The 26,446-nt window shown below is 44.7% G+C and overlaps 2 protein-coding genes across 6 annotated transcripts in view; both read right to left on the bottom strand.

Annotated features, from left to right (window-relative positions):
- The window catches only part of SEC31B (SEC31 homolog B, COPII coat complex component), a 34,039-nt gene extending 15,143 nt beyond the window's left edge, over window positions 1-18,896 (bottom strand). For 2 of the 5 annotated variants that reach the window (XM_082054698.1, XM_082054701.1), the window contains exons 1-14: window positions 18,783-18,896; window positions 14,153-14,241; window positions 12,502-12,625; window positions 11,523-11,718; window positions 10,613-10,708; window positions 9,397-9,537; window positions 8,720-8,862; window positions 8,368-8,467; window positions 6,394-6,555; window positions 4,326-4,478; window positions 3,378-3,608; window positions 2,051-2,125; window positions 1,376-1,459; window positions 312-417 (exon numbers count right to left, since the gene is read on the bottom strand). In XM_082054698.1, the coding sequence (XP_081910824.1) occupies window positions 312-417; window positions 1,376-1,459; window positions 2,051-2,125; window positions 3,378-3,608; window positions 4,326-4,478; window positions 6,394-6,555; window positions 8,368-8,467; window positions 8,720-8,862; window positions 9,397-9,537; window positions 10,613-10,708; window positions 11,523-11,718; window positions 12,502-12,625; window positions 14,153-14,231 (1,690 nt within the window). In that variant the 5' untranslated portion in view covers window positions 14,232-14,241; window positions 18,783-18,896. Of the gene's footprint in view, window positions 1-311; window positions 418-1,375; window positions 1,460-2,050; window positions 2,126-3,377; window positions 3,609-4,325; window positions 4,479-6,393; window positions 6,556-8,367; window positions 8,468-8,719; window positions 8,863-9,396; window positions 9,538-10,612; window positions 10,709-11,522; window positions 11,719-12,501; window positions 12,626-13,572; window positions 13,623-14,152; window positions 14,242-16,738; window positions 16,994-17,359; window positions 17,380-18,782 lie in introns of those variants that run through there. The other 3 variants (XM_082054699.1, XM_082054700.1, XM_082054702.1) reach the window with 3 other exon arrangements.
- Window positions 18,897-21,093: 2,197 nt separating this feature from the next.
- NDUFB8 (NADH:ubiquinone oxidoreductase subunit B8) lies at window positions 21,094-24,903 on the bottom strand. Its single transcript, XM_082052855.1, has 5 exons — window positions 24,759-24,903; window positions 24,455-24,581; window positions 23,749-23,848; window positions 22,010-22,165; window positions 21,094-21,322 (listed from the first exon to the last, which is right to left on the bottom strand). The coding sequence occupies exons 1-5, from the start codon at window positions 24,853-24,855 to the stop codon at window positions 21,230-21,232; spliced, it is 573 nt and encodes a 190-aa protein (XP_081908981.1). The 5' UTR covers window positions 24,856-24,903; the 3' UTR covers window positions 21,094-21,229.
- Window positions 24,904-26,446: the final 1,543 nt, after the last annotated feature.

Here is a 26,446-nt window from a genome sequence, read left to right as displayed (position 1 = left end):
GAGCAGGCAGCAAAAACCACTAATGTATGGAAGCCCAGCTAAAAGATGTGGAAAGCCAAATCAGGTTTTGTACTTAACCTTCACTGACTTGACAGTAAGTCTTCCATCATCTAAAAGATTCTTCTGTACTTTTAATAGGTCTCTTATATGTGAAGAGTATTTCCTTGCACAATGCTGATAGATGTTGCATGACATTGGGATGGGTCATGTGTTTTAGAAGTGGAACAGATTCTTCCTGGTATCTCTAATTTTCTGGTTTCCCCCTTCTCCCCTTTTCCTAAAAGGACAGAAGCACATTTCATGTAACATACCTTCTGTGACAGGAATCTCCAATGTGCTCATATTCTGGGGGATGAGGTTGTCAAAAAAGGCTGAAGAGGAAACAGCAGCTACATCATCACTGGAATTTATCAAAAGCTGTGCAAAGAGGGCAAGAGGTTAACTAATCCATTGAATGCACAGATCCTGCCCAAAACAGTGTAATGGATTACTGAGTGAGATGGGGCTGCCTTCCATTTGGTTAAGCATGCTCATATAAATCTGATTGCAACTTGAAAACCCATCATGCCTCCTGTCACTGCTCTATCAACCTGCACAGTTTCACCAGGGCAGCAACAAGAGCAGCGCTGCTACTGACAAATCTTAGGAGACTGACAGTATAACACATGCAATGCCAACAGTACTGCTGGCCAGCATTCATCATCTCGAACACCAGCCCTTGAGTAAGCCGAACAATTTTAGACGGAACAGGGACAAGCACAAGCGATATCTGTAACTAACAAGGTAGAATCACAGTCATGCTTGGTGCTCTGTTGAAATGCAGGACACAATTGCTACCCCTAGAATATCTCAGCCAGTGTTTAAGGTTTGTGAAGAAAGTTCCTAATTTGAGGACAGCAATTTTAGATACCTTAGAGGAATAAAATTTACAGTGCATGGTGAACCAGGCCTTGGAAGGCATCTCAAGATGGGCATCCCAAAATCATGTGAGAATACATTTCAAAGGACAAAGGTAAAAAGGAAAGAAATTCAAAAGAAATACCACAGCAGAAGCTTCACAGAGGAAATCCAGAACTGCAGCATGAAGTTAAGCTGCGGTGAGGCTAATTCTATCACTGAAGATAGAATGCACTTGTGAAGCAAGCCTTCTTGCGGCGCTGGCAGCCAGAAGTCCATCTTCATCATCCACTGATTTGTTTTAAAGCCAGAAGGGACCGCTACAATCGCTTAGTCTGACCCTGTGAGTGGCTGACAGGCCTGTGAACTGCCCTCTGTGATGCCTGCATCAAGCCCAACAACTTGTGGTTGGAATTAAACCTTCCTGTTCATTTTGCCCTCCACTGCTTTCTCAGCTGACAAGATGTACAGGACATACCTGATCTGGCTGTACACCGTTTGTCTCATCTGCTTCAGGAAGGGTCTGTTTATCTGGGATCCTGTTACTCAAACAGGAGGCGATCTGTAAAAGCAACAGACAGAGTGAAGCCCCTACCAAAGCTAAACACTTGGGCAACAAAGCCACCAGGTGACTGGCAAGCCCCAGACATAATTCCCCCAGGTCTTTCACCCGTTTGGAAGCTCTTCCTCTCCCTGTTCCTGGCTGGTTGCCTATTGGAGGTTATTTGTCCTTTTCAGAGCATTATCCATGCTGCTGCAAGAGTCTCCTCCCCTGCAGCTCCATCAGTGCTATGCCAGCCTGTCTTCCTCTGTCACCTTCTTCCTGGCTGAGGAATCCCCTGAGAGCTGGATGCTCAAAGAAGTTCTCACAACTGCACCATTGTTACACACCTCCCAGAGCACCAACAACTGGAAGCAAGATAACAGGGCTCAAGACCCCCTTGGTTTGATCCAGTACAGCTACAGTTATACCCTTAGAGGTGCCCATTGTTTTTTAATGGGGGATACTTGAGGTGCCTCTCAACTGCATTTCCTACAGTTTGGTCTTTTGTGTGCTGTGAGATCACTCGGTCATTTCCAGTAGGGACCCTACAACTCTCCTGCAGCAGCTTCTGTCCTGTAAATGTTTCTCTCTATTGGAAAGACCCTTTACCTTTTTTTGCAGATCCTCTTTACTGTAGCCCAGCAGCTTGAGGAGTTTAGTCCTGGAATCCTGCTCCAGATTCACCTGAGTCCCAAAGGATATTAAAAAAGACAAGAAAACATGTAAAATCCTAGACAGCTACACACTGCCAACAGTTGGCTACTTTTGGAAGCATCAAAGTTTAGAGCTCAGTTTATAGATAAGGAACTCAACTATGACAAGTCCACATAATGACTACTGTGGGAAAATCTATGGAATTTAAGTTATAATAATGATAAAAGGGTGGAATTCAAGTTTGTCATGTAGTTACAATTGAGGTACAACTGCATATCAGGGCTATGACTGTATGCATATGTAGTGTACACGGTCATTGATTCCCTGGATGGTATAGGAATTGCCAAGCTCATCTCTGCATAGAGACTAGGGAGTGATTTCAGTTCGGATGAAACTGAGACAAGGTGGTTGCCTGAACTCCTAGCTGGCTTCACTTGGTTTGTTCAGCCTGAAGAAGAGGAGACTGACGGGAGACAGATGCAGAAATGGTCAAGCAGGACAGCCTTCTGTACAGAAGCTTGATTTGTAGTTTAAGACAATCAATAGTAATAGATCTTGTACATGTCAGAGTGGTTTCACAGGACCATGGGCCAGCTGGATTATAAAAATCCACTAGAATGACAGTTTGATGTATCTCAGCCAATGCAGCTGAAGACCCTTATTGCAACAACCCTTGCAACAGAGACTACTGTGACTACCTAGACAACCTATTCAAGGGACAGGATTCTCCATGCAAGTGTAACACTATTCCAAATATTTCACCCCACACACAGCCTGCCTACAAGTGTCTGTAAGCCACTACCAAGACTAAGCCCTGCCACTCCTCACTACCGAACTCTTTCATATTACCAAGTTGTCAATGAAACCATTGTCCTACATAGCGCTACAGTCAGTCCTTGTGCCACGACAGGTCTCTTCTTTTTTACTGGGGAATCTTGTTGCCCCTTTGGACTTTGCCTTGAGAAGTAACAACAGTAGAGCTCCACAAGTAGCAGGCAGAGATAGCCTGGCAATGGGTTAAGATGAGAAAAATCCTGTTTAGTACCTTGACAGGAAATCCAAACAAGTTCACTGAAAAGACCATTCCTACTGAAAAATAAGAAAACCTCTAATACCCCAACTGCAAAAACTTTTCTTTAGACAAAACTAACTAGCCTACTTGGTTCCATTTTATATCTTTAAAAAACCCCAAATATAAAGGGCTAGAGAGGACCATAATGAACACATTTCACCCCAGGACTCTAAAAGAACTTATATTTGTGTTTCACCACAGCTATCCTACCTTCAAGAAGTTCCAAAGGTTCTCATCAAATGGCAGCTTGGCTTTCTGGATCTTGCCCTGGCAGTAATCAAGTAGGTTCCCTGACTGCAAGGCCATCTGCAGTTCTCTGGACCGCAGCAGGAATTCAGTTTCAGTAGTGACTTGACTGATGAACACCTCATGTGGGTAGGTTTGCTGTATTTGCTGTCCAGGAGCTTTGGTAAGACCAAAGGTAACCAGTTTTCCTCCAAACTAAAAAAGACAGAGGGAGACACAGTGAGCATTCTTATAAACAAAGGTAAAAGGAACTCAGCTCTTCATTTAGTGAGGTGGACTCAATCTCCAGCTTTGATCACAAGGAACCCAAACAGTTTAATGTGTATGGATGGCAGGGACATTGAGGGACTTCACATCACAAGCCCTTCAGCTGAAGACTGATAACCATTACACTTGTACATGTGCTATCAGGCCTAGTCAACTGCAAATAGCTGAGAGACACAGAGGAAAAAGTACCATTTGGAACTGTTTGTTCTTTTCTGATGTGGAGAGGCAGGCTGCAATGATAAAAACTACAATATAAATGGCAGCCACTAGACAGAGAACAAGACAAGCCAAAGGTTAAAAGAACTTTCAGCCTTCTGATTTAGGAGTGAAAAGGTGAAGAAAATCAAATATCTGGATAGGAAGGAGAAAGAGAAGGATGGGAATGCACATCACAGCCTACAAGATAGCTTCGTTAACTCCCACTTATGACCTCCTGTTCTCTGCTACAGGACTCTTTCTTGTTAGAAATATATCTGAATGTTGAGCAAAAGAGCTTTGGCTCCATGGGACATCACACTGCACCTTAAACAGGTATTAAAACAACTAGCAACAAGAAGATAAAAAGGTTTCCCTAGAGAAAGAAAAGGATTGTGTCACAAGATGACATCTATTGCATTTTAAGGTAAGGATGCTCCATTAACTTACTGCAAATGAAACACCCACAGGTCTGCGAATCCACTTGGGTGGCTTTTTTAATGGTGGAATCACGGTGGTCTGAGCTACTTGCTCTGGCACCTGCAGAGGAGGAAGGATCTGTCCTGTGCCAAAGGGATCCAGGTTGTTAAAGGAGGAAGAGATCTAGAATCAGATGGAGAAAGGAATAAGGTATGACTCAATTCCTCTCTCTATGGAGTAAGCACAAAAACCAATTGCTTAGTAATTAGTCACTTTCCTTGCTGATGAAGAAAGAGGCTATTACAGCACCTCTTCCTGGAACACCACCAAGCCCCTATGTGACAGACTTAGTATTTCCAAAGAGTTCCAGAAATTATTTCTCAAGAAAGCTCCACCATGGGAGATTTTCAAGTAATTTTCCCTTAGCAAGGTGCAAATGCCCTAACAAATACTGCTTTGCCTAGCACCGAGCTTATAAACACAGAAGTTACAAAATTACTTGTTTTAGGCAAGACAGTGACCACATATGGTCAAAAGTTATCCAACTTATTTCTTGTTTTGCTCACAAAGGAATGCTGACCCCCTTTCTGTTGCTGGGGTCTTTCAAATGGGTTAGTTTTAAGGATTGTCTCGAGCTTTTACAGCTTAGATGAGGCTGGTGAAATAATCTCTCCAGACTTTTTTGCCTAGAGAAGAGAGGGTCAAAAGTGGCCTCTGATCTGGATTTCTGACATGGAGCATACATACAATGCTGTTCACATGCATTCTTAATTTTTAACATTGCTGGCATATATTTGTTGTTTGCTAAAGATAACCCTGTTCAAGTTTGACTGGACCATAGGGCATCGCTCCAAAATACAACTGACCTGCATACCTGACAAGAAGCAACACAGGGCTCATCAGGCTAAGGTTGCCAAATAATCACAGGCAAGACCTACATGTCTCTTTTGAGGGGAAGCCAATTCCAAAGACAGACCATTTCCTGAAGGAACAGCTTATACCTAACATATCAAACACCCTAAACCTTCAAAAAATAAATACACACTACCAGGGTACCAGTAACACCAACCACGTCTTCAACAAAGTTTCTGTCCTGATACCATGGAACCCAGAGGAAAGAGACTTCCTGGTCATGAACTCCCCGCCTCCAGAATTGTCATTATCTCCTCCTATGTTTATTCTTTCTTGTTATTCTGTTTATCGAGGAATTGTTCTGCCCTACTGTCTTCCAGCTTTGAAGAGTGAAAGTGTGGCACGTGCACGTGAAGAATGCACAGAAAGAAAATTCTCCATAGGTTAAATAGATCATTAATCTTCTACAGCTGCTGCTTGATAAAGTATTTTCTGTCTCCTGCAAATCCTATGAAACTGAACCCAGACAGTTGTAAATGACTATATAAATAACACTTAAGCCAGCTCATGTGTATTCCCTTAAAATCTGTACTGTAAGGCATTTGTTGTCTGGGAGAGAGGGAGGGAATTAAAAGACTAGACACCAGATTAAAGCTAAAATTTTAGACAGTACTGACGTTTAATCCATTCAGAGTTTGTCCACCTATTCAATGGCTGAGTAATGGGTTTCAGTATCAAAATACTAACATGCTCCAAGTTATAGTCAGTTGATGAGGAAAATTGCTAATAGTGCTTATAAGCTACCTATAAACATTCTCTTCTGAACTAATAAAGAATAATGTGTTGTATTAATTAGTATCAATGCATTTAATTTTAACCTAATGACAAGACAAGCTTGTTGCTCTAACAAGTGTGCTGCTTTATTTTCAGTCTAGTAGTAAAACTATAAAATACATATAACATCAAAACTACAGTTGATCTTGGTTCTCTTCACACACGACAATTAATTTTGCAAGAAATACTGAGACACTTTAGCCAAGAGGCAATGTAGTCCATTTGGGACGTGGTGGATATTAAGTCCCCACAGAGGTAGCTTCTGGTTTCCACACCTTACAGCTACACATCCCGGTGGGCAGGACAGACTGTGTCACTCAGTCATCCTGTGGTATGTGTGCTTCTGACGCTCTCAGCAGTGACATGAGTACCTGCCAATCTGATGAGCTATAAGACATTCACAGGACTTTACCTTGTCAGCCTGGGTCTTCTGCTGAGCTTCTAAGTTGCCACCCATAACAGAATAAATGTTGATCCAGCCATCGAATGTAGCAGCAGAGAAGACTGAAGGATTCCTGGGACACCACTGGACGTCAAAGCACCACTGACTCCGAATGGGTAACTCGTAAACCACCTATCACAGAAAAAGAGGAGGCAGAAGCACAACACAAATAGTCCCCTGCTTTCCTCAAATTACTTGCCCGTGGCAATTGTGTCACACTTTATTTCTATTTCACCATTGTATATGAGTATTTTATTTTTGTTTTTTGAAGGACACATTTGCGACCAAATTACAGTGCATTGAGCCCAAACAGCAGAAAGCCACAGAAAAGTGCTGTACAACAGGATTCTGATTGTAGGAAAACAAACAAACAACAAAAAAAACAAGTCAGTTTTGCTGTGCTTTCTAAGTACTACCGTATCACAACACTACAGTATTGTCACACCTGCTGTTAACTAAGGGAGATACACCAGAAAACAACACAGAAAAACAGAAGCCAAAGAGCAAGAAGGTGTCATGAGCAAGAACATGTAAACAGAAAGAATAGACTAGAACAACAAATTTAACAAGGAAAATAAAAGCCTATGGGAAAAAGCAGAACAAGAGAGGACTGTAATAGCTGCAGATAACTATGAAGGATAATTGCAGCCAACTAGTTTCTGGTCCAGCACTCAAAAATCCAAAGTTCAATTCACAGATGCTGTGCAACTCACTAACACAACCTTGACTTTGAACCTCCAGTTTGTAAAATTAAGGTATTTTCTTTATGCCTCACAGGCACAAAGCACAGAGGATCACAGCTTCCTTGTCTGTGGAAAGAAGAGCTGGTTTTCTTTTCTCAGGCATAAAATCTTGCACTTTGTGTACCAAAATCTGAACTGTTAAGTTAAAAAAAAAAAAAGAAAAACAAACAAACAAAGCAACAAACCCCACATCTGAAAATTTTCTGTTCATTGGTACGAATACAAGTAGAGCCTCCTAACAATAGTTGTGCAGAAATGCATAACTTGAAGTAGAACTTTGCAAATCTACAGCAGCATGCAAAAAGATGAGCCAGCTGCACTAAAATTGCTTTTTCAAAAATTTTCCACTAAAACACAGTGAAAAGACTTCTGTAAAAATTAGACATCAGGAACATTTCGGAATCTGACTCTCTTCTAACCACTAGACTCTGTACCGAGTGAGCATCAAATCCCATGAAACCACAACAGCAGCATTTCATGCATTTTATGAAAATGGATTCATTTTTTCCATGCCTTCAAGGCAAAGGTGGTCAGCTAAGTGAAATGGTCCCATGAAATTAATCCAGCCTGAAGCTCCCAGCTGGACTTCATTCAGTATCGTTAGAGCTGCTTTCCCCAGTCTATTATCAAGATCAACTCCATAAACTTTGTTCAAAGTTCAGAATTCACAGTCCTATTTTAATTCAGGTGCTCCTAAATATTTCAAATATGGTAATTTTGAGATACATGACTAGATAAGCACATACATGTAACACCACTGTAATATAAATAAAGTGTACACACGTACTTAATTACATTGTTCCCTTCTCAATGACCCTAACAAATGATGTTCATCCTGCCTCAAGTTTCTCCCCCAAAAACTTATCTCCCTAGGAGAAAGAAGAAGAAACAAATGGACACAGAGAACACTACATGTGTGAACACAGCAAGAGTAATCATAATTAGCTGAAACTAAGTTTTAGTTAAAGCTTTCTTTTCTCCATGACCTCTGAGCACAGATACATCACAGAAAATCTCTGCCTGTCTCTGTTGTTTTCAGTCAGGATATGGACAACATTCTCATTCACTCCAGAGAGGAAAAGTGCAGAAAATATACTGGAGAAAATTACATTGGCAATCCACAGGGGTACAGAGGGACACACACATAGCACACAACTCTGTATCAAGCAGATTGTGTGTACTTATGGTTGTGGTTATGTACCTCCCCCATACTTGGGTTCCAGCACAAGATCCGGTTGTCTTTGGCACTGCTCAACAGCAGTTCAGGGTCAGCCTGGCACCAAGAGACAGAGAGAACTCCCCTGAAATAGATCAGAAAGAAACCAGTCATATATCATACCCAGCCCACTCTCCCACCCTGTCAGCAAGCAAGCACCATGCACCAGCACTTACGCTCAGAAATGCTAGTGCTCATTTACATCCTCAACCAGACTCAACTGTAAAACAAAGCAGGTCTAGCAAAAAAATCATGGTTCTCCTAAGTCCAGTCTCCCAGATGTCTGCCTTTTAAAGATGGAGATCGTTGAAAAGGCAACAAAACAAGCAGGCCCTACCTCGTGTGCCCTTCCAGCTGGCTCAAAGGAGAAGTAGCAAAACGTAAATCCCATATTTGGATCACTGGCAAGCGGTCATCCTCAGAGGAAAGGACTAGCTGGGTTGCAACTTCTGGATGCCAGGCCATTCCTGAGCAATGCATCTAGGGACAAAAATAGCACAGGCTGAAAATTCAGCAAGGCAAGGTGGCAATAGCACAAATGGCCCAGAGCCATGTTATTTTGCACTTAACTGATCTAAAATGCTTGACATAAAGCAAGTCTAGCAATGTCTTGCTAAGGGAAGCAAGTACTTCTACCTTCCCTACCCAGCAAAAAAACCCACTAATCATACAGAGGTTGAAAGACTAGTTCAAAGTTGACAGAAACAAAGCTGACAGTTGATTTTGTCTAGGAAGACAGCTCGGATTAAAAAGCAGGAGACTTCTCACAAATGAGCTGCGAACACAGAAAATGAATGCAAGGGTGCCCTAATTTTAGAAACAGCTGGGGCTCTTGTATCTTCATTACATTAGGGAAAAAAAGAGAAGAGGTGTTTTGGTGTTACAGCTCCAAGAGAACCAGGCCCAACAGCTCTCACAATAAAACCACTTGATCCCAAGAGCGTGTGCCACTGTTTCGCAGTCACACATGGCGTGTTGCAAGCTAGTTAGAATCACAGTTGTTCCTCCACTCACTCTGTTGCTGTGGTCACTGACTTTGATGATAGGCTCATTCTTCCTGAGGTCCCAAACCACAGCCTTGCCGCTGGGGTGGGCAGAGGACAGGATGTGCTGCACCTGTCGGTTCCAGGACACCACACTGATATCTTCATGAGGCTGCCAAAACAGGAAAGGCCACACATCCATTACCCCCATGTTGAGAGAACAATAATCACAGGGTTCTGTCACTGGCTTAACTAAGGGATTTGATGATACATAGATTCCTCTCTTCTACCACTGATCAACTAACTGGAAACATCAGCAGCATTGACCAGAAAGACTAGGGAGCATGGGAAGTCCTTTAGTAAGAGAGTACAGTGGACAGTCAAATTTGATGGCCAAATGTCACCTGGAAAAGTACCTTTGCATTTTGGGGGTAGGTACTGGAATCTTCATTGGCCAAATGTGTTACAAAATGGTCCACAGAGAACTGTAACTGCAAGAATATAGATGCTTCAGCTCCTGTGATGAACTTAAATGGAAAGATGACCTTATGCAACATTCCAGGAGTGCAGCGAGATGGAAAATGATGAAGCATTCAAGGCTAATTGATGTTACTGTATCTACTGCAACGCAGGAGACAGGCAACAAAACAAATGGGAGGCTTATTGGAGGAAAAACTGGGCCTGCTTTTAGGCAAGCTTACTATGATTTTGCCAGTTTCAGGAGTTGATTGCACTGAATAACATAATGAGCATCAGAAGCTTCTTCCTTTTCAAACTCAGGAAACATTATCTGGGAGTAATAGCCAAGATACATTAAATGGCTCACTGGCTCTGCTAGGGATATTACTTTCATAAGATATGAAAAGCTTCAGCTGAAGCCTGAAATAAATTCTTTCCTCAGAGAAAGTCCCATAAGCATTCTTAATCCATCACACATGCCCCAGCTGGATCACAAGATAAACTGGTCAGTTACTTGATTCAAATCCACAAAGAGCTTACCCATGCATGCAAAGCACATCCTTCCAGAGCTTGCTGGCCTACTTCCCCCCTCCCTTTACAACATTTTCTACCTCCCCAGAATGAAGCTGATCAGTCACTTCTGATTCATCTTTCTCCTGACAGACATCAAGGTCATTCCCCCTTCACAGACTGACTAGACCAGCAGGACTCCACACACTCACATCTTTTTGCTTTGTCTACTGAGATATAAAACTGCAGAAGTATTGCCCAGAGGAAAACTCATTTACCTGTGATTTAGCCCCTGGAGTCATAGGCACACTGAAGTTATTCAAGTCCCAGATGAAAATTTCAGAATCATTGGCTCCAGAAGCCAAGAGGTTACTCTGTAGAAAAAAGAAAAGCTCAGACGAGTTTCCTGCTCACAGGGAAAGCGGACAGACTTCTTAAAAATACACGTAAGCAAAATACCCAAAATCTTCCAAAGTCAGATGGGAGCCACATTTCACAGGCACTGGTAAGTAGAAAGATATAACTGGATTATAAACCAAGCATGTCCCTAGCCTCTGTGCCTTGAGCTGTGCCATAGTACAGACCGGCTTAAAATTTGTCTGGGGAGCTACATGCACAGGTGGCTGCTGTTACTTATCATGAAACTCTGCCACAGGCATGGAGGCCACTGTCTCTGGCCAGCTGAGGCTTTGTCCTGCATCCCAGCACGAAAGACATTTCTTCAGAGAAAATGCAGGCTTTCCACAAGGGTCTGCAGGCAACTTTCGGTTTGCCTTTGTGCGGCCATGAGAATTTGTGTTCTGTCCATCGCTTGCTTATGCTGCAGTCAATTCAAGAGTGATTAGAGCCTCACTGAATTAGACATCAAATGACAAACGAAAAAAAGTAGGTACGAAAAAAAGTACTTCTGATTTCAGACAAGTAATGCTCTAACACGTAACAGCATTAGAAGACATGTTTTTACAGAGAAGTAAGAGGCTTGATCAAGATCACAGGGGAATTCAGTGGCAAAGCTGTGAACAGATCCCAAATCCAAGACCCAAACCAGCCTTGTGTCACAACTACGGTGCCTCTTTCAAGTTAAAAACGGTTCCTTCAGTTTATAAATCTCTATACGCAAGGGAAAAAGAACTTTTTTAACATGGAGGTTAACTTTCCTTTGGTTAGAAGAATCTTAATGTTACATACCTGGAAAGGGTTCAAGTCAAGAGCTCGCACAGGACCTGAATGCTTCTCTGTCTGCCCAATTACGGGCTCACTCTTTGAAGCCAAGATCCGGTGCACGCTGTACATTGTCAGGACACCATTATCCCCTCCACCAATGATCACTCCAGAGGACTCTGGAGAGCCATTTCCAAAGTTACCCCAGATCAGCTTATGAAACCTAAAAAAGAAGAAATAAAGCTGGTGTAGGCCTCAATATTTGGTGGAAGTCAAGACACCCTCTGCATTACTGAAAACCACATCCACGTTCTGATCTATCAAACATAACCATCCGTCTGCACCATTTCCCTTTTTAAGAGGACTGTGGCTTCTGCATGCAAAAAGAAAGAGTTTCCTTCCAAAGACTTTTAAAGGGAACTTGCAAAGGAAAAACTTGACTCTCTCTCTCTTTTTTTTTTTTCTTAAAATGTTTAGGACCTTATATGGAATTTGGTGGGTGAAATCCTTTAACCTACACTATAAAGAAAATTAGATTAGAGGACTATGTGCCTTCCTTTCCAGAGCTGTTATCTGAAAAATATGTTTATCCCCTTTAAAACCTGCTAGTTACAAATCACGGCTGCATTTAACAGTGGATGCAAATGTCACCCACACTGATGAGCCTAATAAATCAACTTGTATCAAGAATCTGGAAGATAAGTTTCACTGCCTCTAGTGTCTTTACTGCAAATCATTAGCTTCAGCTAATTCACATGATATGGAATAACTCTAATGAGTGACCACCATATAAGTCCTTTCAGATTTCTCCAATGGTCCAACTTCTGTACTTTCACACCCAACATGATTTGTGTCAGTGAAAATGTTCAATTCTTGAAGACAGAGGTCAACTGATCCAAAAGATCACACTTTATACCTCAAAACATTATCTCTTCCCCTCCTTTCTTGTACCAGAAAAGCCCTTTTCAGTTCCACCAATTGATACATCAGTATGAGACTCTAGTACCTGTTTGAGGCAGACAGTGTTCCTTTCTGCTTCATGTCCAGAGAGGGATCCCTGAAGTCAACCTCAAATATTTCCAAGGTGGCATTTGTACTGAAGGATGCATCCAGCTGCTGGGCAGATGTTCCTAGCAAAAGTATAAGGGCAACACAAGTGGGCACTTCTTTCGAGAGCACAAGATACAAAAAAAGCAAGGGACTAGAAACCTGCTCTTCATACACAATGCAACACTTCAACACAACCCTGGTGGTGTGCCTGACCAAGGAAAGGACATGTGTGAACACCTCAGAAAAAGGAACCGACAATTATGACAAAGACTTTGAAAGAAATTAGAACTGAAAGAAATTCTGGGCACCAGGGTCACTGTTACACAAATAACTTTCTCTCTTTAGATATAATTCTTATACCCTCTTCCAAGCAGCCAGAACTTCTGATATTGAGTCCTTATCTAAATTAAAAGTGCAGTTGCACCATGAAACCCAGGTACCATTATGATCCAAACCCTTTTGTATACTGTTCCTCAACCGTGATCAGATATCTTGATCAGACATTCTAAACTTAGCCTACAGCTGAAGTTCTTCAACCTTAGCCAGCTAAACACCCCCCAATGACCCAGAGACAGCTGGCAGTCACACAGTGGTGGCTTCCTTCCTTTGCCCTCGATTACAGAATAAAAGCTAAAAATATATTTAACATTGCCTAATGGGACACTGACAGGCAAGTGGTCACCCAGTTACCAGCGGGATGCTTTGTAACTGCCTATGGCATGGAAAGTGCCCAGGAGATTATTAAAAGGCAGTACAAATTATGAAACTATGCAGTTTCTGATCGAAAGCAGACTGAAGCCAAAATCTTTGGTCCAACCAAAACTCTGGCCTTATTAGAGAAAAACAAAATAGACTGTCTACCCCAAAAATAGTAATGTTGCTTTTAAAGCAACAGCTGAACTTTTGTCACTTTCTTTTGACAACCACCCAATCAAAGCAACATGGCAGCGCTGCAAACCCAGGCAGGAGACAGAGCTGAGTTCTCAGACAACCCAGGCTGTCAGTTCCACACAGACACTAAACTCACCTATTGCCAACAAAGTGAACAGGCTGACTGTGTCTCAGGAAGTAGGATTACTATAACAATAGTGAATAATGAATAATATCAACAAAATGCAACTTTAAGGTTTTGCAGAAGTAATGAAAGTCAAATGTTAACCAAAACAGGCAACTTTAGGGAGAAGAGGTTTCTATTATTTGATTGTGAAGCCACGTGATAACGTCTGAAGATCAACAAAAATAAAAGTGAACTTAAATGAACATAATTAGAATGAACTTGTCAAGTACGTAGCCTTATTTTGTTTTATTTTTCATAGCAAGCAAGTGCTGGAGTTCATACAGACTTAGTTAGAAGTGAGATGTAATAAAAAAGCTGTGTATTCACTTTGAAAAATCACTATCCTTTAAGGCGTCGAGGTTGAGCACAAAAGTAAACTTCTACCAGTCACTTTAAAAAAAGTAAAGACTCCAATGTTTTCAGTATATTGCTTGTAAGTTTTCCAGAGATTATTAAGATGGGAATTGTTGAAAGTTACAATCAATACAACTCTACATAAAATCTCCCTGTGACTCATACTTTAATACTAACAAATTGTGAAGAACTTTACCTGTTGCTAAATAAATGGGGTGGTTCCTTGCTGGACTCCATGCCTGGACAGCTGTTCGCTCAATTTCCTTTAACTTCATTTTCTAGGCTCTAGAAGAAATTTCACACAGTGGTTAAAATAGCCAGATAAAGTCAACATGAAAATGATTGCACCAGTGACAAAATATGCCCCTTATCAAGGTATCACAAGAACAAATTTCTCTCAATAGAGAGAAGCTACTTGCTACTTCCTGAAGCAGTGAATACTGTTTTACTGGAGTGAATTAGGGTATTCTAGAATTAATGAAAATAAAACACATTCCCATCTGTCTGATCCTATATTTTCTTTCATATATAGCACTCTCTTTTTCGTATATCCCAATTACATGAGAGTAGGAGAGTTTCAGAAAAAGGAAGGTGATGTAAATTAAACAACGTGCTCAAGTCTTCAGTCCAGGCTGTTTTAAATCAGCTGCAGAAATTAATATGAACAAATGTGTTTGCAAAGTACTAATTGCTCGCTCTCTCTGGACAACCTGATGCCAGTACAAATACAGGCAAAAGGGAACAGAAGAAATCTCAGGGCAGGCTAAACTCCAAGCAGAAAAGTAATGTGGCAACAGAAAACAAAGTGCAATGTTATCATGTGCCAACTCAGCTAATGTACTTTGTTCTCGCTCCTGTCAGACGCAAAAGGGAAAAAAAAATCGTTTGACTTTCTCCTTAAGGTTGTAAATGGTAGGAGAAGGTGAGAAGAAGTGATCCAGAAGTATTTTCTGTGTTTCAATCTCAGCTCTGACAACAATTCTTTTTATTTACTCTAGATAGATCAATTGACTCCTGTAAAACACAAGAACACAACTTCCCCATGTCACTGGACAGAGGTAAGTTAGGCAATAACGTAGCAGGTTAACTGAAAATCAAACATCAACAGCAGGCAGCCAGGAGGCTGCAAACCTGAATATAAATACAAAATATTGTTCCACTTGGATCCCATTTTTGTGAGGAGGAAGCACCCAGCACCTCTCCACCCCACACTGTGCCCAGGCCTTCTAGGCATGTCAGCAATGTAAGTGATGTGTGGACATATCACTCACAGGCTAGTGGAGTCATAACTGCTCTCATGAGCAGTTCCCAAACCTTTCGAGCTTGGCTGCAGTGCAGTCTTTTCACTCTAGCTGATCAGAGCTGCTAACTACACACTCAGATTATATCATGCTGAAGAAAGTAAAACTGTCAGCAGGCAGCACAGCAAAACACTCTTGCTTGCCAGCTCGCTGTGATTAACCTCTCCTGGTGACTTGACACTGTTTGTGTTAGCCGGGCTGGTGGTTAAACAACAGTCTGCATTCCCTGGCCCTCTCTTCACATGCAGGGCTACAAGTGTCAGTGCTTCCCAGTTTGGCCTTACTCAGGCCAGAGTACAGATGCGTATTCATAACCAGGTTCACAAAGGCAGCTTGCTCTGGCCAGCTCACTGTTGGTCAAACTACCCCCCAAAAACCCTACCCAGATTTGAAAAAGCATTCTGTCATCCTGTGGCTGATACAAAGCTATGGCCTCCTGAGACCCACACAAGAGGAAATCTGATCAGTGTTACTTATTGGGCTTGGACCTCCTGGCTAATAGCTCCACACCCTTTTTAGGGTTTCCTTTCCACCACAGTCAGAAGATACGGGCATCCTCTCTCTCCCCCATGCACTATCAGAATATGCTGTTTGATTACAATTTATGTAATGCTTTTTAGTATTAAATCTGTACCAGTATCTCTCAAAGCTTAAATTGCCCATTGATATTCTCACATTAACCTTATCCCAAAATTAGCTAAGGCCCAGAGGAATCTGAACAGAATGCTTGTACAATAAAACAAATGCAACTATTTACTTGTGTAGCCCAGGAACACAGGTGGAAAGGTCACCTCCTCATCACGGTAACAGACCTCTAAAGCTTCCTTTCGTATATTCTAGCACACCCTTTGCAGGGTAGTCGTTAGAGCTCCATCACATTCTGTCTGCCTAGATGCTCCAGTGCCCACTCATCTGTCTCCCATACTAGTGCAGCAACACTGTTCAGGTCTCCTCTATTAGCAGGGGGGAATGAAAAGGTGAACCTGCTAGCAATAGCCTACTGCACCAGGCACTGCCTGACTCCACTGATGTGGGGGAGCAGGACAGCTGGTGTGTTCCTCACCAGTCCTTTTCTCACCTGCTGCTCCTCCAGCGACAATGCATCAGCTGGAGCAGCTGAGCTCGCTGTACATACAGGCCTCAAGAGAGCAACTACCCTGCAAACATTATTAGACAATGGCCATGAGACCTCTTCCCTCTAGTAAATTAACTGGTAAGGAAACAATGAAGAGCTTAGCTAGGTGAATGGCACAAGCTCCCACTTCTCACCCTCTGTGCTTGACTGACTGCACGGCTGGCACAATTTGCACTTAACACACAAAGACACGCCACAAAAATGTGCAGAATAGTATTGACCAATTGTCTAGTTTTTCTCATCAACAGAGTATTTCGCACAAGAAGGTTAATATTACTGTTCTCTTTCCACAGACTTCAGTCAGGACAGAACATGAAGATAAAGCGTCTTGGCTGTGGTAGCTCACCTAGACATGGGAAAGTAAACAAGGCACCAGTGGCTCAGTTGCAACAGAACAGCTGTAGAAGTGCAGGATCACAGGTACTGAATAGGTACACTGTGTTCCTGGTCCCCAAGGCCAAGCAGCAGTAGGGCCAACAGACTCAAGAAGGCCCACAGGAGATGCATAAAAAGGCAAAAGATCACAGTATCACACCGTCTCTTCAGCAACCCCTATCAATTGAGCTCCATTGCAGCAGCATCTTCTCCTTAAATCAGTGGGCTCTGAGTTTGGAAGGGAAGGAAAAAGAAAAAACAAACAAACAAAAGAAGCCTGATTTGAGTCTTATTCTTCGAGAAGTGATGCTTTTATACACTGTGCACGTCAAGACTCACGGTCCTTAAAGCAGGAAAAAGCCCTTCTTTAGCAACCTCTTGTGGCTGCCTGAGAAAAAAACACAAGCATTGAGCGCTTCCACGGCAGAACTTTTACGGAGAGGCTGCCACCTGCTGCCATCTCCCAAAACAGCACCTCAGACTTCTGAAAAAGCTCATGCTTTTCTCAGGAGTTCTAATTAATTAATCACGACAATTGCGCCTACTCCTCCTTCTACAGACATCCGATTACAGATCTAACGTATTAACGAACCTTGGTCCCAAGGGGATTCGCAGGACAGAAGCAGCATATCCCCACAGCCTCCCCCGCCGTGATTTCCTGCAGTGTCTTTAAAAGGTAACACTGCAAAGCAAAACCCAGTGGGTCAGAGCGCTCCCCACCACTGGGAAATGGAGAGCACACAGATGAACAGCAAAGAGTAAAAGTACGTGTTCTCAAATCATGATGGACCACGCAGACAACGCTGACAGAGGCAAAAATTCCTCACCTACGCTAACTCAAAATACTTGTGGCTTTACAGTACATTGTAAAAGACCGTGGGTGTTGTATCAACTAATCGACCCTCAAAGCTATCATGATAATCCTCTCTGACATCACCCTAGCAAAGCCTTCTCTCTTGCACCACCCAAATACTGTCAATCAGAAATCTCCTCCTACTGACCTTCCCAGCCCTCCTCCTGCCACTGGGCACCCAATCATTCCTCTTCAAAAAGTTCCTGCTGATACTGGGCTTGATAGTCTGATCCCCCTTAGCTAAAAGTGAAACTTGGGCAGAACAGAGAGGACTTGTCCAAGGTCACCCAGGTGACAAGCAGCCACCCTACAAATTCAAAAAGGCCTCTCAGCCATGACACAATGGTTAAGACACCATCCTACAATCTCCACACCCCACGAATGTTTGTCCTGTCCCTTCCCTTTGCGCTGAGCAGACGCCCTTTTTTCGCAGCTCCCCGGTACCCCACAGCCGGGCTGTTCTCATGAGTGCTTATTATAAACCCCGATTAACGAGGGCAGAAGGCACAGGCACTAATCTCAACTAATCGCTGATGGTTGCAAGGCAGGGTTGTTACAGGGCAGGGCTCAGCACATTCCTCCGTGACAGCTCCCATAGCACACGGAGAAACTCCCTGTGCTCTGAGCACTTTCCAAAGCCGTTGCCGAGCGCCGCAGCACTGTACCGACGGGAGTGCGCACACGCGTCTGCCAGCTTGCTCTGCACAACCGCGTTACACTGTGTGACGGTGAAGAAGAGGGAAGGTCCCGGAAAAAAGCATGACAGCTCCTGACACCGGGAGTCACCAAACAGGCTCTGGACTACGCCAGAGGCCTCTCCGCGGCCCCGGTCAAACAGCCCGGCCCCGCCAGGCGCTACGGAACCTGTCCCCGGCAAGGGGGGAAGCGAGCTCCGGGGCTGCCGAGGGAGGGACGGAGCCCCAGGACCTGCAGACAGAGCTGGCACGGCGACACCGGGGCAGGCAGGGCAGGGCAGCAAAGCCTTGGCGGGTGGGGACGGTGACGAGGGGTCCGGCGGGACGGGGGCGCGGCAGGCGGGGCTGGGCCGGCCCGAGGGCGGCTCCCAGCCCCTGTCCGCGGTGGCGGGGCTGAGGGCCGGGGCAGCAGCAGCCGCTGGCACCAGGCGGAGCGGCGGGGAGGGGAAGGCGGGCGCTGCCCTTACCGGCTCGCTGGCTGTCCCGAGCGGCTCCCGCAGCTGAGCCCTCGCGACGGTGGCCGCCGGGAGCCGAAAAGCCCCCGCTCGCGAAATGCCGCCCGCGGCCCCGCCCTCGCGGCGCCGGAAGGAGCGCGTGCTGCCCGCCCCACCGCGCCTGCGCAGCTGCAGCCACAGCAGCCTTGGCGCGCTCTGGGGCGGGATCCGCTACCGCAGGCACAGGGACGAGGGCCCGTCGCCGTGGGGGGCCGGGCCTCTGCCCCTCAGGTGTGTCCCGGAGGCGTGCGGGGGACTGACAGGCCCTGCTGACAAGGTGCGGGGTGTCTCTGGCTCCACCGCGGCACCACGACCGGGACCCCGCGCGGGGCTCCCAAGACAAGAGGCTCTCGGACAACTTTTCTGCTTTGTGAGATACTTGAATTTGCTCCATCCACTGCTCTGAAATGATCCACGATGTAGAACAAGGGCCACCCCTCAGAACTTTGCCTCAGTACAAATTCAAGCCATCCTGGGAGGGCAGGCAGCAGGGAAAAGCACGGGGCTTAGGAATATATTTTCCTAAAAACATCAGAGTTGCCAGAAAAACAAACCAACCAACCAACACAAAACAACACAACACAGAAAGGCCCAGACCTCCCTCCCTCCCCTGCCTCTCATTTTGAAAAAAAAAAATTGCCTATGCTACAAACTCCATTTTTAAGGGTTTCTGAGCCATATTCTCAGCCAAACCCATTATGCCTTCCCCATGAGGAAAAACATCACCAAGTTACCGGTTAGATCCAGACAGGGTGTGAAGCTGCCCAAAGAGGCAGCATATGACACCTGGGCAGGGCAGCCGCGAGGCGCGTACCACAGTCAGCTGGATGCGCCCCAACCTGCCTCTGCAACTGCTGCACTGTAATTTTACACACACCGAGATAAGGTTCCTATTGCTGCCCTGATCGTTTTCATTTTACTTGAAGGTTCTTACAACTGTCACAACATTGTATGTAGCACTGTCACACAGCTGCTGTGGAATGCTAATTCTTACTCAAGCATCCCTAAGGAGCATTTTCTCCTGCTGACCACGTTGTAACACAATTCAGTTTCAAGGTCTCCACAGCTCAAAAAAATACTTAAAGCCTTCTGGGGTTAAAACATCATTGTCCATAACTTAAATGTAAGCATTTCTGTAAGTAGAAGAGGACAGCTTACAAAAGCCAGAAGGAATAGTGATCGCTCAGCACCTCCAAAGAAGTTAGTTTTATTTACACACAAGTATTTGTATGTCCCAGCATTCAATCATGTAATTCCCTTGAACATATACCCTTACAGAAACCCCTACACAGAGATCAAGATGTCCTTTAGAATCTGGGCTTAAAAACCTTTATAGAATGAAAAATCATGAATCACGGTCTTCATATATCTGCTTCTCTTAAAGCATAAATCTACGACTCATGACAGTGTGTTGAGAGCAGGGCACAGCATCCCATTCCTAGGAGCACCCAGAGGAGCCCAAGCCTTTATCTGTCCATCATCCTGCAGCCAGACAGCGGGATCTAACACACAGCACAGGGGAGCTGAGGGAACTTTCATTGCAAATCAGTGCTCAAGGTACTGTCTCCTCCAGCAACAAGAAGAAAAAATAACATTACGAGAAGAGTGGAGCTAGAAAAATCTAGGAGGTTACTAAAATTGCACATGTAACTTTCCCAAGCAAACTGCTGCTGAAGCTATAGGAGGCCCTAGACCCATGGTTTGCAGAAAGACAGGCAGGCTTCATGGGTCAGACAGAACTCCAGCCCTGATGGATGAGCTCAGGCCATACAGGAGCAGCATGGGCATCTCTGCTCTTGGACAAAAGTGCAAGCACAACAGAACAGGTCTGGCCAGAGCTCACTAGCCTTTTTCTATCACTGCTGTCTACAGTCTCTGTGCCTTGCTAGTGCTCCCTACCGGTTGTGCAAGCTGTACTGAAGAGGTCATCTAGACCAGGAAGAGGCCAAGGCCAAATCCCAGTAAAGACAAACAGTTATCCCCACTGTATGAGACTCTCAAGCACTGGTACTTGCCAGTCTGGTTCTGTCATTTCACATGAAATGATGACACTTGTCCAACTCTAAGCAGCACCTGCAGTAAGCCACTTGGTAACAGGCAGCATCTCCTACATAAACAGGCTTAGCCAAGCAATGTTTGCGCACAGGGTACATAAATTAGCAGCAGTCTTAGGACTGCACTCAGAACTTTGCCCCACTTTGCCCTGTTTAGAAAAATGGCAAAGGTCATTCAATTTCATTGACATTGCTCAGCCCTCTGAAACCAACACAAGACAACTAGCACAGTAGGTATCATCAATATATTTCACTGCAGTTAGTGGTTGAACATTGAAGAACAAGCATTAACATATGCCACAGTGAACACTAGAGAAGATGCCGTCCCCAGCAGAAACAAGAGAAACATGGCACTTCCAACAACTTTCAGATTTCATAGTGCGTCACCACTGGTGGCTCTTTATTGGGGTCTCCTCCTCTCTCCAGATACAGGTCATTGAAGGGATATTGCTTCGGTCCCTACAAGGAAAGAGAAAGAGTGGCAAATTCACCAAGCAGCTTAAAGGGTCGAGGAAAGTGTCTCATCCCATCCCACCCCCACCCCAATCAAGGCTTACAACTAAAATTTCTATTTCTTAAGCGCTTCAGCAGGAATAGTAGAGTACAAGGAAAGTAAATTCAGAGATAGATTTCTTTGTACAAATACAGGTCCTTTAACAGAAACATCAAGGTGGTCTTGCATTTCATCTTGACCAAGAGTTTGTCTCACAGCATCAGGATAATATACTGCAGAAGCTGTCTATGTATTCAGATGTATTTTTCAGAAGTACATTCCAAACAACCCAGATCATGAGGTAACTAAAAATACAAGGCAAGAGAAGAGATAAACATCTCCCTCATGCAGATGCCCAGAGGGCAGAATATCTAGACCAAAAAAGGGATACTGCAAGAAGCATAACTTAAAATTAGTTCTCTGTGAACAGGAACTCCTCACTATGGAACAGAACCTGTGAGCTGAGCCCAGCCAGTCAGCAGAAAAAGTCAGGCTGGATGAGGTCCCAGAACATCCCTTGTCCCAGCCCCTGCCAGCAGCAAGGTTTTGCATTCACACTCATCACTTAGCTTCAGCAAAGTCACTCTTCTGGGCATCAGCAGTGACAATAAGCACAGCTACTTCTCTTCCCTTTGCCCCAGTGTGTCACTCACCACAGGCCTGTAAGATGGATAGAGCTCTCCAAGACCAAACATGATCAGCATGGTACTCAAAAAGATAAGGAAGTGTCTGCGCATGATGTGCCAGGGAACTGGAGTGGGGGATGTATCAACACGGTTCCGAATATACATGTCAAAGTCCCAATGCATCTAAAGAACAAAGGAAAATGGCTGCACATTTACCAACAGTGCTCATGCCGCTTTTAAGAAGGAAAAAAATGCTTTACAACATTTACAAAACTGCCAGAAGCTGCTTCATCTCCACCTCGGAAGTGGCTCGAAGGAGATGAGTGATCTACCTACAGTCACTGCAAGTTGTCACTTACACAAACTCAGGACTCCAAACTCCCTCCTATGTTTATACCAGGCAATATGCTTAATTGTAGAATAGCAGCAGTTTTTATTTATATATATATATATATATATATATAATCCACCTTCAATTTGTTCCCCAGCACTGTTGAAAAGGCATGGTATAAACTGGTACCTGCATTTATGGAAGTTCAGTCACACACTCAAATAGAAGCAGCAGTGCTACTTCAAGCAAAGAAGCAACTACCTGCCACTTGGAAGCTGGTACCTCAAAACAGATAGAGCACCTGCCACTGTTACTCTATGGCAAGTGCAGGGCTGGTAGCAAGCAGAAGGGCATTTAAGCTTCTGCCTTGGGCGTATACATAGGGAAGAGTCCCAAGCATGTTCTGCCTATAGTCTGCAATCACATTAATGAGAGCAGGGACTCATTAATTTGTAGCTCAAGTACCGCCTCTAGCTCCCCAGCTGTCCCCTTTGGACACAGCTGTTTGCTGTCAAACCCAGAGAGCCAGTCTGAGCAGAATCCAGTTGCCTGAACAGAGGAATCTGCTGACACTTGGGCTGACACCCCTGTCACTGCCAACCCCGTGTGCAAGGGCACCAACACAGGCCTTCCTGTACCAAGCACCACAATAACACAGAATCACCACAGGGTTTTTCACATGCCTCTACAATCATTACAACATGCACTTCAAACCTTACCATGGTACACATGCTATTATGTTCTCGCATATTTACACTATGATATATTACATACACATGCTTACATAACCTCTGCTTTCATTGATGAGATCTCAATTCAATTACCAAGTTCAGTAATCACAGTTAGATTGCTGTCATTCATAGAAAGACCATGCATGCACTAACTGAAAAGTTAGTCCTGATGAGGAGTTTGAGGAAGTTAAGATTTTGAGAGCTGACATAAGTGCTCTATTCATTCATTTTTCTTAAGGATATCTTGCAAAGTTTCTTCAGAGAAACCTCCTTATTTGTATTCTATCCCAGAACAACCCTTGAGTAATAGAACAGCAATAGCTACTTCCACTGTGCTAAGAGGACTTTACTTAAATAATGGCTTCTTTGCTAAGTGATTCTGAACTAAACTCTCATACTAACTCAGAAGAGGCAAAGAAAATGGATGAGATTTTCCTGTTCTCACAGAGAAACTTAAGTCTCTAAAATCTCCCTCCTCATATATGAGGTTAACATTCCTCAGCAACTTCAAAATATTTACCCTGATGGCCACAGTCTCAGTTTCCCTCCAACTGACTGTCCCTGCTTGCACAAGCAACACACACCTGCGCTTGACAATGCAGTTACACAAGCAACTAAAAAGAAAGCACTAACAAGATATGCATGTTAGTTTTCAGTGACAGTAGCATTGTAGTCATAATAAAAAGTGCTACTAGCATTCCTACCGGCTGTCCCCAGTTATGCCTCATGTCCGGCTGGTCCCACTGGTACCAAGGGTCTCTCTCATGAAGAGACTTATTAGGGAGCTTGGGATAGTCACCATACCTGTGAGAAACAGACAAAAGCCCAAACACACAAGAAATCTGTATTAATTTAGATACATTTTGTATGCGACACTATAGGATAGTCCAATGGAAATCTAAGATTTAAACATTACTTTGTTTTTATAGCTACTACATATATAGATTTTTTTTAAATGCATACATGCCACTAGCACAATCATCACCTTGATACCAGTCATTGTAACAGAGATCCTGAAAGTGGCCTTTTGAGGCTATGCTTGCTGGATGAAAATGCAAGCTTAACTGAAATACAGAACTCTAGTTGTCTAGCACTTTGCACATCTCAAAGTATTCCCCAAGCTTTTAAGCATCTGTGTATTCCAGAGATGGCATTTGGTTCATCCCTCTTAGCCCTGCATTACAACAGCATACAAAGTCTGTCATACAATATTCTATTCACACAGGCCTCCAACTCGTTCCATTAATTCCTGTTTTAAAACACAGACGTGTGCCTTCAGAGCTCTAAGCTCACTGCACAGCATCACCGGGCGTTCGCCAGAGACTGCCGGCACGCGGGACCACCCCACAGGGCCGCAGGCGCTGGCCTTGGCCGCCTCCCCGCTGCAGCGCCACGGGACCCCCAGCTCACCCGAAGCCGTCGTCGGGGTAGGGCTCGTAGTCCTCCACCCGCATGTTGTACTTCTTGGCGGCAGCTGCCCGCTCCTCCGGCGTCCGCGGGTACGGCCCGGGCAGCAAGTCCTTGGACATTTCCGAGGCTGGCGGGAGAGCAGCAAGGCCGGGTGGGCGCGGGCCCCGCAGACGCAGCCAGCCGGGGAGGTCACGCCGCCCTCACAGCCCGGCCCCGGAGTCACCAGCCCGCCTGCCCCAGGACACCCGCCCGCCGCCGGCCGATTCCCCTCAGCTCCGGCCTCCCCGCTCGCCTCCCCGCTCACCCGCCCGCGCCCCCGGGGGCGCCGCCACGGCCCGCGCCGCCCACAGCCGGGCAGCCGCCCGCTGCCAAAGGACACCACGGAGCCCGGCAGCCGCCATCGCCTCCAGCGCGCAGGCGCGGCCGACGGTGGCCGGTAGGGACCCAGAGCCGGGACGGGGCGGGGCGGGGCGGGGCCAGCGCGGGGGCGGGGCGGCCCCAGCCACCCCCTGCGCCCCGAGGTACAAGCCCCCCCGGCCAGGGCATTAATTAATCAGCTGCGGTTCCTGTAATACTGACATAAAAGCTAATGGACGGAAAGGGCATCAGTGCGGTATTTCGCTCTGGCTGTCGCAGTCTGGAGCGGGGTGATGGGAATTGATGGCAGGTGTTAGGTCCAGACGCGGGGCAGCCAGGTCGATGCTCCATTGGGCGAGTGCCACGGTTGGCAGCGCTATGCAAATTGCCTTCTTTGTACCAGTACCGATATTATTAATGTTAATACCCAAAGGTAATCGTCTTATCTCTGTGGAGCCAGGGGAACGTGAACAGCTGAAACGGCATGTTAATTTAGTGATGCTATTCTTCAAATGTAAGCAATATATTATTGTAGATAAAATCAATATGAACATTAATGGATTTTGCAGTTTACTTCATTATGTAAACTCTGTAGTAGTTGAACTCATTTTCCTTCAGTTATTCACATCAACCATAATGGGTAATGTCTCTATAACAATCTACATTATAAACCTCTGCGGATCAAAGCTATCATGGACCATTTGTCATTAAAGTCATTCCTTCTAATAACAACATTAATTGTAAACCTACTAATTGAATGAAGATAGCAGTAAACCACAAAAATATATGTGATACTTAACATGCTTGAGGTGGGGGGACTGTTACAGGCTAGAATGGGATCCTTTCACTCATCCCAAAGAAAGGCCTCATTGTGTAGTTTTAGGGACAGTGTTTTATTTAGCCAACTCCTTTACAACCAAGTATGCAGTAAAGTTAGCGTGTAAATTAGTTATTTAATAAAGTTACTAACTCAGAGCCCAGCCCTCTGCTACAGAGGCTGCTGGTGTTTTCCATGGAGCAGCACTGGGTGCCTGTCCCACCCCTGCAGTACATGGAGCTTTGGGGACAGCAGCGTCATGCTGGAAGTGGGAACCTTGGGCTCTTGGCAGCAGCCTCGGTCTGAGCTCAGAGCTTGCTGTAGGCTTGGGTTGTGGTCAGCTGCTCCTTACGACAGCTCTTCACGGCTGGCTATTTACTTCCTAAGCACCCAAATATGCTTCCAAGTACGTTGTAAAAATTTTCTTAGCCGGTACAGGAGTAGTGCTGTAGATTTAAAGGGTGGGAGGGTGCTCATTTTCTTAGAACTAATTATATTAATAAATTTTGGAATAGCAGAGGAAAACAGATTTCATTATTCTCATGAAGGCAAAGCTTTATACAGCTGGAACAGAAAATTCATCCACCATAAGGTGAAAACCATTGAATACCAGAGATGGAAATTTTCTGAAGAGCTGGTGCCTCCTGCGACACTCATTCTTAAAAACGAGCAATCACCATTCTTGCTGCTTCCAGATTAAAAGCAAAATGTAGGCTTTGTCTCATCAATAGCTCCAGCCCCAGGCATGCAGTTCATGAAGTCTTGCTAAAATGATGTAGCCGCATGATGTCCATTCGTCATCAAAAAGTGGATGTTAG

Source organism: Streptopelia decaocto (genome assembly GCF_964273445.1).
Source record: "Streptopelia decaocto genome assembly, chromosome: 5".
NCBI classification, from domain to species: domain Eukaryota; kingdom Metazoa; phylum Chordata; class Aves; order Columbiformes; family Columbidae; genus Streptopelia; species Streptopelia decaocto.
The sequence above is the reverse complement of the archived record's forward strand: the minus strand, read 5'-3'. Positions and strand labels throughout refer to the sequence as shown.

What these genes read in the sequence shown, in the direction of transcription:
- NDUFB8 (XM_082052855.1), bottom strand. Translation starts at nt 24,855, where the DNA reads ATGGCGGCTGCCGGGCTCCGTGGTGTCCTTTGGCAGCGGGCGGCTGCC. An exon ending in GGCATAACTGGGGACAGCCG is followed by an intron (nt 22,166 to 23,748) that starts GTAGGAATGCTA and finishes TTTGTTCTTTAG; the next exon opens with ATGCATTGGGACTTTGACAT. An exon ending in ATCCATCTTACAGGCCTGTG is followed by an intron (nt 21,323 to 22,009) that starts GTGAGTGACACA and finishes CTTTCCTTGTAG; the next exon opens with GGACCGAAGCAATATCCCTT.